Genomic DNA, 16,763 nt, shown 5'->3' with positions numbered 1-16,763 from the left:
GTATGGGCTTTGAAGAAGCTAAAAACCAATTAGTCTTTTTATCTTTCAGAACCAGCCTGGAAAACAGGATCTTAACTCAAGCTCAGCTTGATTTCTGGGCTGTACAGAATAAGATGTCTGGGATATGAAACAGGCAACAGCTGACGAAGTCTCACTGAGGTTTAAAAGCTAAATGCTTTACATCCACCCTGATGAGTATGAGGTACCAGGGAACCTCAGAACGGTTCTTAGCCGTGGAAGGTATTTCATACTGTCTAAGCTTCAGAGAGGCGCTGAGGGAAGCACCCGATGTTACATTGTGCAAATTAAGAACACAGAGTCCCTTTGTTGTAGCTGAATCTTTCCTTTGATGCTAAATCCTGGCACCCGAGAGCTACCGATGACTTAGAAATAGAACAGCCTACGTTTTCTAAAAATGTTTCAGGAGGAAGAGAGATGTGGTGTGCTCAAATACATATTATCTGACTTCTGACTCTAGGGGTTTCCACACGCACACTCACCCAGTGAGTGGACTTAAAAACTCATTTCGATAATACTTTCATATCTCCCAAGCAGAGGATATGGGAACAGCGGGAGATTGACATTTAGCTCATTAGTTTAGAACTAAGATTTCTCACCCTGGTGCCTGTGGTTACCAAAAAGGCTCAGACTCCCCAGAGAATAACTTACCCTGTATCTGTATCCAGAACCGGCAGGAAATTGCATTATTTAGTTTGGCCACACTTTGTAAATTACCTTTTGAGTCCTTTTAAGAATTTATAAACACCGTATTAGTTTTCCTTGCACATACAAATCAAGTAACAATAATATAAAGCAATATATATACATGCTCACTATGTTTCAGGATCTCTTCTAATGGCTTCATGTATATTAATTCATTAATCACCACAGCACCCTCATATGGAATGTGAGGCACAGAGGTAAAGTAACTTTCCTAAGGCGACACAGCTGGCAAAGGCGGAGCTGGGTTTTGAAGCTCTGGCAATCACTACAACATACTGTTTCTATATAAATAATAACTTAATACTGATTATTGGGGTGGCAGAGTAAGTGAGCAGTGGAGTGGTCCAAACGAAGAAAGAATGGCTTTCGGGCTCCATTTTCCTTCTGCTCACTAGTTCACTCTTCGGTGGGGGTTTACATATGCACACAGGTGCACAGGAACGGTGCTACCGTGGCTGATATGGATGTTGGAGTGGGCAGATACAAGTAACATACTGAGCTGACTACAAAAGACTAGCATGGACATCTCAGCATTGCAAGGTTGGCTTAAGGCTGAGTCTGTCTGTTGGACCAATAAGTAGTACCAGATATCCAAGGAATGAATGAGATGCTGACATTTCCATTCAAAAGAAACTTCAGATCATTCAGCAGGATAATACAAAGTCACTTTCTATGCTAACAACAAAAACAAAATTTTGTAACCCCACCCCAACACACATATCACCCACCCCATCAAAGACACAATTCCTAGTTCAGAAAGGAGTCACACCCCAAAGCTTGCTGTATAGGAGCCAATGCCTAATCAAGGATATTAACGGTCTGTGCAAAGAAATGATCAATCATCTGTCAAGGATTAGTGCTTCTTAATGTGAAAAGGCCACTTAATTGGCCATTGGAGTCGTAGACCCGGCAGTTGTGTCTAACCTGGAATCATCATTCATAAAATTTAATTAACCATAAGCTCTTTGAGGAACAAAGATCATGTCGCTCACATCCGCGTACATCTCTTGGTGTCTGACACACAGTAGGCAATCAGGAAATATTGATTAACTTGATTTCCTGCACTAATCACTGTAAAATGGTAGAGAAGTGCATCACACAAAATTTATCAGATATACACATCGAAGTTCTCATAGCTGCATGATTTTAGGAAATCATTTCCTCTCTCTGTACCTGGGCTTTCCCACCAGAAAAATAAAGAGTTAGGTTGGAGGATCTCTGAGTTCCTTCCAGCTCTGAAATCTGAAATGCAGACCAGCAGGCCGCGTACTGATGAGGGAAACGCTGAATGTCAGGGCCATATTCTTCTTTGCTGTAGGGGCTGAATTAAACATTACCCCTCTTTGAAGTGGGGTGATACCGTTGTAATTAACCAGTTATCAATAACAGAAAAGGAACAAAGAGAAGGCCAGACATTATAGGCACGTTCCCTGCAAAACACTGGGGGAGGGAAACGCATAGGGAAGATAGATGCATGCCCAGCAAAGTTGGGGTGACATAGCGGAGATACTTGCCTGTCAATCACACCTGGGGACAGAGATGGTTGACCAGAATGGGCGTGGTCACTGCAAGGGAGAGGAGATTTGGAATACATAATCCCCTGAACAAAGGAGCTGGAGCTCCTGTGCTCTCTTAGGCTCTGGGACTTTCATTGCTCGGGGCTCAGTCTCTTGGCTCTCTTGCATTTGCCCGTATGGCCCATGGCCATGTGGACCCCACATGCAATGGACTGATGGACTGCAGCGGTAAACAAAAGCTAAACTAGCCCTAGGCTGTACTGGACTCTGCTCCAAGGTGGAAAGGAAGCTCTGGACACTGACTCTGGTTTTAGCCCTACTGAACCCCCAGCTGCTCTCCTATGTCTGGACTAAGGGAAATGAGACTTTGGAAACCCCGGGGGGGGTGGGGTGGTAATTCCACAGAAGTGAAGCTTTCTGCCTTATCACATCCTCCTGTGGGGGCCTCCAGAAATGCTTCTTCCAGCAGTACCTCAAGAACCCCACCCCCAGCAGCAACTGGGGGAGACGAGGCACACTCCCCTCCATTATCAGGGAGTGGGGAGCAGTTGGGAGCTGATTTATAAATAGTGAGGTTTATGAGTTTTCCTCATTACAAACCACAAGTTGGTCAATGAGGCAATTTCCATATATGCATAAAGATTGGAAAACCTGAGCTGTGAACTTCTATCCCGTATACGCTTCTTGGACTTCAGGTTAAAAGAAGGGAGGTCCTTCCTTTGTATCTTCCAGTAGAGGGAGCCAGACTTTAAGCATTCATCAGACCTTAATTTGTTCCATAGAAATGTTTGCCTGGTCTAGAAAAAGAAAACCAGTATTTTGATACTGAATCCTCATTTCTGGGTCTTATATAAAACTATATAATAGAGACCACCACTAATTCTCCAAAAGACAAGAGTTTTCCTAGTAATTAATACTTTTTTTTAATCCTTTCCTATCAATTTCATCAGAAGTGGTAGGATTTTTACAAACATTTATTCAGCCTGTTGGTATCTGAGTTCAAGTTTTTTAAAAAAATTATACTATGGAAGTATCACAACAGTTAGGTAATTGATTTTTTAGAGGGGACTTTTTTATTTATAGGTAAAGAGAAAAATATATATTTTTTTAGTGAGATATAATTGGCATATAACATTGTATTGGTTTTAGGTGTACAATATAATGATTTGGTACACATATATATTGCCAAATGATTGCCTCAATAAGTTTAATGTCCATCACCACACATAAGTATACTTTTTTCTTGTAATGAGAACTTTAAGATTTACCCCCTTAGCAACTTTCAAATATACAATATTGTGTTGTTAACTGTTGTTAACTATACTCACTATGCTGTACATTACATCCCAAGCATCTATATATTTTATAACTGGAAGTTTGTACCTTTTGACTACCTCCATCCATTTCACCCACCCCCCTCTGGCAACCACCAATCTGTTTTCTGTATCTATGATTTCTGTTGGTTTATTTGCTGGTTTTTAATTCCTCATAACAGTAAGATTGTACCGTATTTGTCTTTCTCTGTCTGATTTATTTCACTTAGCATAATGCCCTCAAGGCCCATCCATGTTTTTACAAATGACAGGATTCCTTCTTTTTTTATGGCTGAATAATATTCCATTGTGTGTATAAGTCACATTTTCTTTATTCATTCATCTGCTGATGGGCACTTAGGTTGTTTCCATGCCTTGGATATTGTAAATAATGCTGCAATGAACATCCGGTGGGGGCAGGTATCTTTTCAAGATTGTAATTTTATTCCCTTTGGGTAAATACCCAGAAGTGGAACTGCCAAATCATATGGCTTATAGTTTTTCTCATATTTTGCTAATTAAGAGTCGGAGGGAGTGCTAAATTAGCATTTATCGTGAAATCTTATTTCATGAATTTGTTTTTTGAAGAAACATAATGAGAGTAAATTTATCCTAGGCTGACCATATAATTAAACCCATCCTCAGAAGAAATAAGAGTTCAAATGCACCCCAAAGAGCAACTAGAATTTATTTATGTAACTACCTTGGGCAAACTACTTAAACTTCCATTGGTCTCTGTTTGCTCACCTGTAGAATTGGAGGGTGAGTCAAAACAATTGCTAAGATTTGTTCTAAATTTGACACTAGATGATTGGATTTTTCCCATCAAACTCCTAAAGTTTCACTAAATGTTGTCTGCATCTCTGTCCCATACACTAAACAGTGTTATCTTGAATAAGTAAAAATACTATGCTGAATAGACCACCCACAGTGCAGCTAGCCACCATAGATAAATCGAAGTCTATAGGCACTCCCCCAACACGTGTCCGCACACACATACACACACACTCATAGTGCCAGTGTTGCCCAAACTTCCACCATTGGAGTTTCATGTCAAATCAGAATATCACTTTTATTTTCATTCATTTAAAAGTAGAATTTAAGTTAGCTCATTTTTAAAAACAATTAGCCACACCTTAATCATAAATGTGATTGTGCTAGTTTTATGTATTTTTTCTAATAACATTCAAATAAATACATAGTCCATAAATAAAATAAAATTCCACCAAGTACTATCACCCTCAGTGGTATACACACTTTGGAAAATATCAGAATAGCTTATGAAAAGAAGATTATACACACTGGTCTAGAATATAAAATTTTGATTTTAAAGAAAACTACTAAAGCATTATTTTCATTGCATTTATTAGGATAAAAAATCATCCACTGTTAAATCCATTATTTTTCATTAGTTAGAGAATCTGATTTCATACTTTATTTTAAAAATGGGACAATAGGACCACCAGTTTGGTAGAGTTTTTGTTTTACATGTGAATTAGCATAAATCCCACTCTCGTCATGCCAAGTATTGATGCCAAATCTTTTGGAACCATCTAGATCTGTGAACTGAGAACGGCATTTTCTGTGGACTATTGAATAATCATCTTCACAAGGATAATCCTATGGGGGGAGAAAGAGAAATGATATTGAAAACTGAAATATGTAAAAAGGAGTGATGTCTAAAAGTCGATCTTCGATGTGTTAGTCTTATTATGAACAAAAGTGAATTTTCAAACAGTCAATTAATTTAACCTCTCAAATTACTAATACCCCAATGGGAAAAAATGGCTATTGCATTTATAAGTACTTATAATTCTGAAAGAAGAAACTAGTTCATGGTTGTTTTATTTATGAAACTAAAAATAAATTATTATACATTTAAAATTGTTCTAAACCATAAATTTACAAAGAACAATTTAAATTTTATGATCACCTACATAAGACCCAAACAATTACAATTTATCTACCATTCAATACCTTTTTAAAATTAATGTGTTATAATCATTTCAAAGGATAATATCTTGGGTTATAACTTTAATAACTGCTATCAAGTCACACTTGCCAGTAAATGCCAAATTCAAAGATTCATTCCTATGAGAAATTTATCTCAGCATAATCCAGTATAGTGTTTAAGGTATTTATCCTTAGACCACTTGATAAAAGCTCCTATTGTAATAAAACAAGACACTATCATTGATCATTTCCCTAAGGAAATAGTGATTCTTTCAGATTACATTAAGGGTAATGGTAGGCAAGGAACATAAACCCCTTGAATTGATTACATAAAATATCTCCCTTAAAGTGGTACGAATTTTAAAGCACTAAAACAATATTGAAATTAAATCACCAAAACTCAAAACAATGAAAGGACACCTAAATATAGTCCAAATCTTAGATTGGCTCTATTGAAAATAATTGAAAACTTCAACCGTATGTTCAGCCATAACAATCATTATGCTGTCTATTTATTTAGTGAGTGCCTATTATGGGGTGGGCATAGTAGTTGAGTGTTTATATCTTTTAATTCATAATGGGGCTCTGAAGTACGAATGACTACTTCCACTTTACGCATAAGAAAAGATAATTTGCTTAAAATCTCAGAAGGAGAGAATTTAAAGGATGCCAATATTAAGAGACTCAACCAGGACTTCAAGCTAACCAATTGGCTGTAAGGCCCATTATCCCTCCAGGATCCTCATGAAATTCTTAATAATTAAGAGATGAAAAGAAATATAAGCAATAAAAATCCTAAAGCTACATCTTATCCATGTCCCTTTCTACAGCTTTTGCTTTTTGTCTTTGGGGTTTATGTCTTTGGGGCTTGTTTGTTTGGTTGGTTTTGATCAGGTAGAGGCCCTTTAAAAGAGGTTTGCCTATCACTGGCCAAAACTGCCCTCTCGGGGAGGTGGGATCTGCTCCTTCCAATCTCAGCTGCCGTCAAACTGAAGAGAGTCAAATGAAAGGTCAATGTGTTCCTTTAGCATCTCTTATGCAAAGAGGACGATTCACTTTGATAATGCGAGTGACAAGATTAAATGTGCTGCTTTAGGAAAAGAATTCTGGCAGCAGAAGGTACTCAGGATTGAAGGTGGAAAGGACTGGATTCAGGAACTGTAATTAGAATTGGATCCCAACTATTTACAACATCGACTGATGGCTGAATAAACAAAACGTGGTCTAGTCACACAAGGAAATATTACTTGGTGATAAAATGAATAAAGTACTGATAGATGCTACAACATGGAAAACATTATGCCAAGTGACAAAAGCTACATCAAAACACCACAAATTGTATGATTTCTTTTATGAAGTGCCCAAAATAGGCAAGTCCATAGAGACAAAAAGTAGCTTTTCAGGAGATGGGATGGGTAAGAATGAAGAGTGACGATTGATGGGTGTGATGGCTAGTTTTCTGTGTCAACTTGACTGAATCACGGGCACCCTGATACACACACACACCTTGCAATCCAACTCATAACCTTAAGGACTTCAGGATGTCAGTGACCAAACTTGGGAGACTCAGATCGTAGAATTCTCCAAATGAGTAGAAAAATATGCTTTGCCAATATGGCTTAAACAAGAGTTGAAAATGAGAGTAGGAAGGTAAGGAAGAGTTTGTCTGGAGAAATGTAGGAAGAAGAAAATAAGGAAAAAAGACAGCAGGAACAGCCAGTTTATTTCCTAATGTGCCCATTCCTACCCAGACATTAATCAGACAGAGTTTCTTTGACCTGAATACAGAGACGTGTATTAGATAAATGAGAATAATGGCGGAAAGGCATTGGAGGGGGGTTGTCTCCTGGACCCCATCTCTCATGAGAACTCTTGAAACAAAACACCTCTTGGGCTGCCCTTTCATTTGGCTGAGGCACATACCCAAGCTGGTAGAGCGGCATGGTCAGGCAGAGGGAGATTCATCAATCCTGAGCCACTTTCAGTATCTTGCAACATAAACAAGACCCTGAAGTAGCTGCAAGTCTGCAAAAGGGGTTCAGCTCTCGGCTACAGAGCAGAGCATTATATCTGGGACTGAATGGGAGTCACAGAAGGCTTCTGTGGGGCCAACAGTATCTATGGGAGTGAAAATAAGGCTAAGAAATCCCAGACATGCCATGAGGGTTCCAACCGAGTCCAGAGAGATAGCAAGAGAAATAGAAAAGGGAGTTAACAAAGTCCACAGACCAGAGACACTAATACCAGCAAGGAAAAGAGCAACCAGGTGGACTCAGCATATCATCCCAAAGACCAGAACAGCAAAAAAAAAAAAACAATTCCACACAAAAAGACCCTATTCTTCCCCCTGGCATCAGGACACCAAGTCGTATCCCTCTCTCCATATACCTTAGGGAGAGTTGCAGTTGCTGTTGCTGTGTAACAGGCCAACCTATACATAGCATGTAAAACAATAGCCATTTTCAAATTCTCTGGGTCAGGAATTTGGAAAGGGTACGTCAAAGACAGCATCTCCGCCCCACAATGTCTGGGGCCTCAGCTAGGAAGTCTTGAAAGCTGGGGTAACTTGGGGGCTGGGGCTGGAAACCTCTCTCATTCTGGTGGGTAGTTGATGCTGGCGTGTGCTGGGGCCTCAGCGAGGGCCATTGCCGAAACAGCCTCACAGGTCCCCTCCGTGTACCTGCTCGGGCTTCTTTATGGCATGGTAACTGGGTCTGAGTGAGGTTGGCACCAAGAGGACCAGGAGAAGGCTGTGTTGCTTTTTATCACCTATCCCCAGAAGTCACTTCCACCATAGTCAGAGTTCACCCAATTCTAGGGGAGGTAATACAGATTCTGCCTCTCCGTCAAAGTCACATTACAAGAGCATGTGGGGTGGCAGATTGTTGCAGTCATTTTGAGAGAATAACAATCTGCCACGGGGAGAAAAGCAGGGTGTCTTGGGGTTCCCAAGACTACCCCCAGGTTCACTGACTTGCTAGGAGGACTCACAAGGCTCAACATAGTCCTGGGGCTATGGTTTATTACAGAAATGGATACAAAGAGAATTGAGCAAAGGTAAAAGGCATGTAGACTTAAGTCCAGAGGAAACCAGGTGCAAACTTCCAAGAGTCCTTTCCCAGTGAGTCACTCAGGATGCACTTATTGCCCCAGCTATGAGTTGTGAAATCCTCTTTACTGGGGAAGCTCATTAGAAATTCAGTGGCCAAGGTTTTTGTGGGAGGCCGGTCACATAGGGACCCTCTGCCTTGAACATACCAAAATTCCAGACTTGCAGAAGGAAAGCAGGTGTTCAGCATAAACCACAGTGTTTGCACACTTTAGGCACAGCAAGCTACTCTTATTAGGGAATCTTATCTGGAAAGCCAAGTTTCTAGATGCCAACCAGAGACCAACCCTGCATGCAGGCTTTTTAGCAGATAGAAGTCTCAGTTCTGCTATGTTAGTTCTTTGGCTGCAAAGAGGGGATGGGAAAGGAGCTCTAAGAAAGCCAGTTTTCCAAGGGAGATTAAAAACACTCCCTATAGGAACTATTCAAACTAAGGAATCAGCCTAATCTTTAAATGGATTGAAGAGTTCATGTTGTCCCACTGGTGCTGGGCTTGGGAAGAGGGCCAGTGATCAGTGAGACACATTCCCTCTGCAAGTGTGAGTTGCAGACAGTTGCTATATTTTCAACATCCTAACATAATTATGAAATGGTCATTCAACATTAATTTAGTGGGAGTGGGAAGAAGTGTTTAGAAATTGTGTATAGAAACAGATTCTTGAATTACCACACACTGTTGTTGGCTGGTCCGTTATTCTGTGCTTCACAGACCCTGAGTTCTAACAACGTTCGTTTAAGACAGAACAGTCACGGCAAGGCTTTTCTGAGCCCTTCAGGTAATGGAGGGTAACTGGAAAAAAATTGTCTGAGCTGTAGAATGAGTGGGCATTAGCAGAGCCAGATTGGAGGAGATGTTTCGGAGGAAAAAAGTAGAGGACTTGCCCGGCTAAGTGGGGATAAAGAAGATGAAGAAAGACGTGGAGATGGGGAGGACTTGTTTTAGGAGGAAGAGATGAGTCAGATTTTAGACATTTTTAATTAGAGATGACATCAGTACAAAGTCTTTATTTGGAAGGTGGTGCTGTGGAACAGATGGCTGGGAGGGAGGTCAGTGCCCTGTGCACAGCAGTGATCACTGACTGGGAAAGTAGCTATAAAGAACATTATTGGAACCATGAATTATATGCGAATCGAGGCTGTGGATTGCATAATTATACTGTATGACCTCTCCTGAGGTTGAACACTTTACCATGGCTATGAGTCCTTGTTCTCAGGAAAAGCACATTGAATTATTTAGAGGCAAAGGGCCACATGTCTCCAGCCTACTCTCAAATGGCAAACAATTGGTGAGTCTGAGTAAGATTATATGGGAGTTCCTTGTGCTATTCCTGCAAACTTCCTGTAAATTTGAAATTAGATAAAAAAAAATATGTTTCCCCAAAAAAGTGACAGTCGGGATGCCATGGAGCAATGAATTCTCTGAGGCTATGTGAAATGAGAGAAGCAGGGTCCTGGGGCCTAGATCTCGGGGACACCTATGGCTGGGTCCATAAAGGAACCACGGAGGCCGCAGGAGAGGTTTGCGTGTGCTGCAGTGTGGCGGGCTCTGCAGGGAGGGGGGCTGAGGGGCGAGCGGCGGCCCACGGATGCTCGCTTAGAAGCAGCTTCGCAGAGGGCGAGGCCTGGCAAAGGCCATCAGCAGCGAGGCTCAGCCTCGCTGACTCTGAGGCACCGTGTCAGGGAAGGGTCGAGGAAGTCGAATGAAATGTCCTGATAAAAGATGGACAAATAAAGAGCATCAGATGAAGGGCCGCCGAGGGCAGCAGGTCCCGCAGAATCAGAACCGCTGGGGAAGGGCCCCCTGAAGGCTGAGAAGGGCTCGCGTCCCTCCTCTTCTTTCTTCTTTTTGCCGGAGCAGAGGAAGGCAGGGTAGGATTCCCCGAGGGTCCTCTGGGCCAGTAGGGCCCCCAGTGGGCCTTCCTTCGTTATGAAGGACAAACAGAGTATGGTTTTGCCCCTTGTGGCAGTAAAATGTATCGTGTGCCCTTAAGTCACGGGAATCCTGCGGCCAGATGCCCGTGCCCCCCACTCCACCCCCTGCGCTCCTCGGCTGTTACGGTCTCACCCTAAGCACCAGTATTTCCCGAGCCTTTATTTTTCCCAGAATAAAATGACGTTACTGTTCTTTAGCCAACAGCGTCCCCCGCCTCCACCCAGGTTTCCCCAGCCTTCGAAGGTTATTGTTCGGAGGGACTGTCTCTGGTTATTACTATTATTTGATTTCTCTCTTTTTCTTAGGAACCTTTATTTTGGATAGTTTTATTTTCAAGGTCATTTTCAATGTTAGGCCTGCCTTCTGGAGCACCAGTAACTCCGTGTAATTGAATATTATAAGATAATTTGAAATCCTAGCTACTTCCTTCATCCAGATCATTCATAAAAACGCATAATGGGCTACGTTTCCCGGCCACATGGGTCACTGCGAACCACCCGTGTCCACCGTTACAGACAGCTATTAGCCACCTGGCGCTCATGCAGCAGAGACCATTCCCCCTAGCAAGCCTGTAAGTATGCTCATTTCGGTACTCCATTTACTCTTAAAAAGGCATTTTAGGCAGCACACTTATTGATGTGAATGTCACATTGCATGGAGTGAAATTAGACATAAAAGCAGATTGCTGTGATACTTGGTTTCATTATTTTCAGTATGCATCATGTATAAAATTCTTTAGCACTTATATGCATTTGACTGGAGACCTGTCTTCCCCCAATAAGGTTGTCTTCTAAGCACACATGCAGAGTGACGTCGTGGGAGGAAAATAAAAATGCCCCTACAGCTAAATCTGCTTTACCAACCTTGGGGATCGCAGGGGGTAGGCATCTCAGGCAGATCCCTTCACTCATTTCCTTCAATACTTTTTAAATGATGTCATTTCTATAGCTATGTTATATATTTTTGTTACATATTTAAGAAACATTTACCATCCCTTTTTATTTGATAAAATTTTACAAAGAAAAAGCAGGTATTCAACCAAAGGAAAATAGTCATAGGAAGTGCAAGAAAGTTTAGGCTATGGGTATAAATGTAAACAAACATTTATATCCTTAACGAGTGCAGTCAATACAGTACGTTTTCATCACAAAAAATAAAATGGGGATCTGCATGAACAAACATTTCACGAAATAAGCTCACAACATCACAGACTCTAGTAACGGCCAGCATAAAAACTAAGCAATATACTATTGAACCTTAGCTATCGACTAATGTCTTTCTTCTAATGCACAAATTTTTATTGGTCCTATCATTTTAATCACATAAAAATAAATGTCATTTTTCTTATTCTTCATTCTATATTATGTGAGGACATTTGCAACTGTTTTCTATTTGTAATGGTGTAGTTAGGTACACATTTGAGGCTTAGGGTTCTCAATTTTAAAAAATTTTTTGTTTACCTCCATTACAAAAGTCAAATATGTTCACTGTAGAAATTAAAGATAATCGACAGTAAGTAAATGAAGCCTCCCACTACCCCAAGTTCCCTGAAGTAGAACTGAGCTTAATGACTTAACCCAGAAACAGAAAGCTGATCATGGCTACTTAACTTCAGAAGTCAACATAAGTGAAAGTATAATTACAGGAAAAAAATAGGGTTCTTTTTACTAAAAGGACACAATGCCAAAAAATAATTAAGAACTCAGTTTCCTGAAAATAGATACCCACAATTTCTCAACTGCTGGTGATGCACAAGCTGAGCAGAAGTAATAATATTTCTTCCCTAATTTTCAGGTAGACTTGCTTTAAATGTCTGCCAAGGTCCTTAATCAAAAAGATTACTTGGTCATAAATAAATGGCTCTTAGGATGGGACAGGATCAATGAAACAGACAGGATCAATAAAAGAGAATCAAATCAAAGAGTGGAATTTAAGAGCCAGACAGCTCAGGAATATCTTTCTGTCTACATCACTGAAGATTCGAGAGAGAGTCAGAGGGACGGAGATTTTGAGGAACTGGCTCACACGAATGTATGGCTGGAAACTCGGGCAGGATTTCTATATTACAGGTGTCGAGGCAGGATTTCTTCTCCAAGGAACCTCAGGTTTTTGCTCTTAAGGCTACATCAACTGATTGGGCAAGGCCCACCCACATTATTGAGGGTAATCATTCAGGCAAATCCTATTGTATTCCAATCAACTGCGGGAAGCCCTGTGGAACTATATAAGCAACTGTCCCTAGATCCTGAGGTTGAATCTGAGACCCAGAAAATATGGTCCCTTGGTGCTGGCAGAGTACCATGAGACTCAGAATGAGAATTGTTTGCCTATAAGCTACAACACCCAAAATCACGCCTACGTGTATACGTACAAGGTCAGCACACAAATGTACAACATATTTTGAGATCTTTCAGGGATGAAATTTAAGTTCAGGAAGGCCACCATCTCCTTCTGAACCCAAGTGGTAGAAAGCTGTTTTCATGTTAACTAGCAGCAGCACTTTAGAATACATTGACATCAATAAAAAGATACTAGGCACAACTCTATGGCCCCTTCCCTCTTCTCCAATTTCGACCCACCACTACTTCATTTGCAGAAGAATCTGAAACGTTTTCTCATTTATTTCAGTTAATACATAATAAAATAAGCATATTCAACAAATGGTCATATTTTGTTAGTAGATATTGAGTCAGAACATTACAGGACAAAAAGGAGAAAATCAGAGCACAGATACAGTATGATGCACTACAAAGAAAAGTAGAACTAAAGTTAAAGTCACGAAGACACATCACACAGCCTGGGACATTACCTAGTTAAACTTCAACCTTAATTTTCTGCATAGAGGTTTGGCAAAACCACACTTTATTCTAGACTAAACACACACACACACACACACATAAGGGCTCTCTATACTGAAATGAAATAGCACAAATGGGAACTAAAAGCTAATTTAGTTACAAGTGACGCTTCCCAACAGAATCCCTACCCTGTTCTAGATTCACTTTCCATCTCAGCTTTTAGTGTTTTTCAGCAAGTCATTCTTTTCCTTGTCTTCTTTTTAAGGCCCTTGGTAGGCATCCCTTCTTAGGATGCAGAAACTAAAGGCAGCTCCAAGCCTAGGGGAGTTTCTTTCAGGTGAGTGAGCTGTATTGAACAACAAAGGGCTCCTAATGATGCTGCCCACTTCTCACTCCTCTCCAAGGTGCATTTTTGTTTGAAATGATACTTAGAGTATTTATCAATCAGTACAGCACCAGCCAGTCAGACTGAGTAAGTCCTAGAGATCCCCGGTCAGGCAGGTATTAAACTTCCAGGGGCGGGGAACGTCCAGCCCATGGGCCATATAAGGCAGGAGAAATCATTTGGTCTGGCCCTAACAAGGCAACCACAGGTGGCACTCAAAATTCAATAAATCTAGAAGCTTTTTCCATAGCTAATTTTTAAGTTGATCATTTTATATGGGCTGAGAATGATGTTATAAATATTCAAATGGTCCTTGGCAGAAAAAAGGTTCGCCACCCTTGTTCCAGAAGGCCCAGGCTGGGCCCACTCAGCCATGAGGCACAGGAAGCCCGGTGCCTAGGGCCCACGCTACTTTTGGAGTCTGACGATAATGTTTTCATTTCTTTTAGAATTTTTAAAATGAACATAACAACAAGGTAACCATACTTATGCAACTAAATTGTACATGAAAAAAAGGTTAAAACAGTAAATTTTATATTATGTGTATTTTACCACAATGAAAAAAATGCTTATGCCATTTTGAAAAGCTAACTCTATTAAATGATGGAAACTCCTAGCTAAGTCAGGAAATGGTGGCGATATTAGAACAACCAAAAACATTTCGAGGCAGAAACCTTTGGCACCTATTATACAGAAAATATTGCTTAAAATACGGTATAGAAGTCAAAAAGTACTTCCCAGAAAAAAGTGAGTATTATATGCTTTAGTTTTGCGTAATAACACCCACTCATTTATTGGCAATAATTTCAAGAATGTTAACAATAACAGGGTCACATAACATGGCCATAAAATGCAATAACAGTCAAAAATAAGCAGAGAAAGTATAAAAGAAGGGAGAAAAGATGGGTAATCGTTATAAAACACCAATGAAAAATATAGTGTAATAAGCTTTTAAATCCAAAAGCAAATGTGATCCAACTTGGATTATATTTGTCTGTATACCAACGTAGTTGTGAAACATATTAATTTGCTTTAATGGAAGAAAGAGCCCATGAAGGCAAAAGTGCTTAAGGTCCAGGAAAGCCATCATGCTGTCCGGGGTCCAGGGAGTCCAGGGGAGGGGCTGGCGCTGCTGAGGTGCCAAAGTTCTGGGGGATTCAAGGCCACAGCTACTTTTCAATCAGCACAAGAAGATCAACATTTTAACAATGCTATATCCATACCAGTGCATAGAGGCCCGGTGGTAGGGCAGGCCAATCCTGCTGTTACTGGGAATCATTTTTAAACAGATGTAGTCTCTTTTCTTACCTACGACTGAACACTGCATGGACCCCATGTGGTCAATTTGGAATGCATGCCAATTTTAAAACATAATTCTCTATTAAAAACTTCCTCAGCTTTCTATCCCTGAACAATAGACACTTTTTGATTTAAAGGTACTCATATGCCTGCAAAGATAATTCAACAGGCAGCTCTATTTAGGAAAACAAAATGGTACTTCACACGTGACGCTGACCAACCAGATGTACCCAGACGGCAGCTGCACAGCTGGGAGGAGCCATTAACCTCCCAAGCGCTCCCCAAGTTCAGTGCGGGCTGGATGGTCGGACTCAGTCTTTGGCCGCACCCTTCTTTCCTGCTGTCTGGTAGCTGGATTTCCAACACCCCTACTTAGAAGCTGGCCAACCCTCTGTCTTATCATTTTCTCACCTTCTCAACTCAATGGCTTTGCTTCCATTGTAGAGACTCACTCCCACGGCCTCACCCTGGATTCTGTCGTTCCCCAGAATCATCCTGTTCTACCTCTGAAACACCAATAAATTCAGGACATGCCCTTTGCTCATTTCCTCCATTTCTTCTAGCTCTCTCTCTCCCTCACTAACACCATGCCTGCTGTGTGTTTTTCTCAACATTTTCATTCCCTTGGCCCCTCAGCTTCCCGAGTTTCCTAGTCTCTGCCTCAACTAATTATTTTCTTTACTCTCCCTGAGTATATTCAGTAGACACACCTGTCCTCGGCTCACTTGTCTCCTGTCCTAAGGGCTCATGTGTCCTACAAACAGCCAGCCATGGACCAGTCCTCAAAGCTACCTTCCCTGAAGTTTTTCCTCTAGTTTGGTCCTTTGGGAAAAGGAGGAAGAAGCCCTTAAAAGAAGGTATCTTTCACTGAACTTGGGAGAGCCATAATAAACACCAGCGTAAGAAGTGGAGTTCTGAGGAACGAGCTTGCAACTCTCTTTCATTTCTCTCCTTGGAAATGATTCCATAGCTTTCTAATAGTCTGTATTTCCTTACCTATGTCTAGAACTCTGGTGTGATAGCTTGCATTTTCTTTACACTTCCCATAATGCTGTCCCCACTTTATGAAAATATGCACTGAAGCAAATGTAAGAGCCCATAACATAAAAATTAATGAAGTCTCAAGTCATGCACAAAATTTGAAATAGTGTGAATCCAGATATTTTGAGATTTCAAGAATTGCATAATTGCAAAGGTGGTAGGCTGAGTGAGTGGTGAACTATTTATGCTAAGGCCATATGGTAAAGTACCTAGTAAGTAAATAAATATTTTCCTTCATTTGTTAGGATTTTGTGAAGTGTACACTTGTTTATATGCAAGATAACTTCAGTCACTATTCTGCTGTTATTTAACCATCCACTTATTATAATTTAAAATACTTTTTTATGTTTTTATTGATTTCAGAGAGAGGAAGGGAGAGGGATAGAAACATCAATAATGGGAGAGAGCTGTTGCTCGGCGGCCTCCTGCCCGCCCCCTACTGGGGATCGAGCCTGCAACCTGGGCATGTGCCCTGACCGGGAATCGAACCGTGATCGCCTTGTTCATGGGTCAATGCTCAACCGCAAAGCCATGCTGGCCAGGTTAAAAAAAAAATTGTATCCTATAAGAATGTAATGCAAACATTCATTAAATGGGGGTGCTAGAAAGCAGTGCTTAAAACATGTCTCAAAATCAATTACTTTGGCATGGAAGTTGGAAGTGAATGAACAAAATTCTAAATAACACCAAAC

At 40.8% G+C, this 16,763-nt stretch overlaps 1 protein-coding gene across 5 annotated transcripts in view; it reads right to left on the bottom strand.

The window, feature by feature from the left end:
* The window catches only part of CFAP95 (cilia and flagella associated protein 95), a 274,652-nt gene that overhangs the window by 48,369 nt on the left and 209,520 nt on the right, over positions 1 to 16,763 (bottom strand). Inside the window, exon 6 of one of the 5 annotated variants that reach the window (XM_016214269.2) lies at positions 4,902 to 5,173. The exons of 3 other annotated variants lie outside the window; for them this stretch is intronic. In XM_016214269.2, the coding sequence (XP_016069755.1) occupies positions 4,988 to 5,173 (186 nt within the window). In that variant the 3' untranslated portion in view covers positions 4,902 to 4,987. Of the gene's footprint in view, positions 1 to 4,901; positions 5,174 to 16,763 lie in introns of those variants that run through there. One more of the 5 variants, XM_016214272.2, reaches the window with a different exon arrangement.

This window comes from Miniopterus natalensis, chromosome 12 (genome assembly GCF_054644295.1).
Source record: "Miniopterus natalensis isolate mMinNat1 chromosome 12, mMinNat1.hap1, whole genome shotgun sequence".
Classification (NCBI taxonomy): domain Eukaryota; kingdom Metazoa; phylum Chordata; class Mammalia; order Chiroptera; family Miniopteridae; genus Miniopterus; species Miniopterus natalensis.
This window is presented reverse-complemented; position numbering and strand designations above follow the sequence as displayed.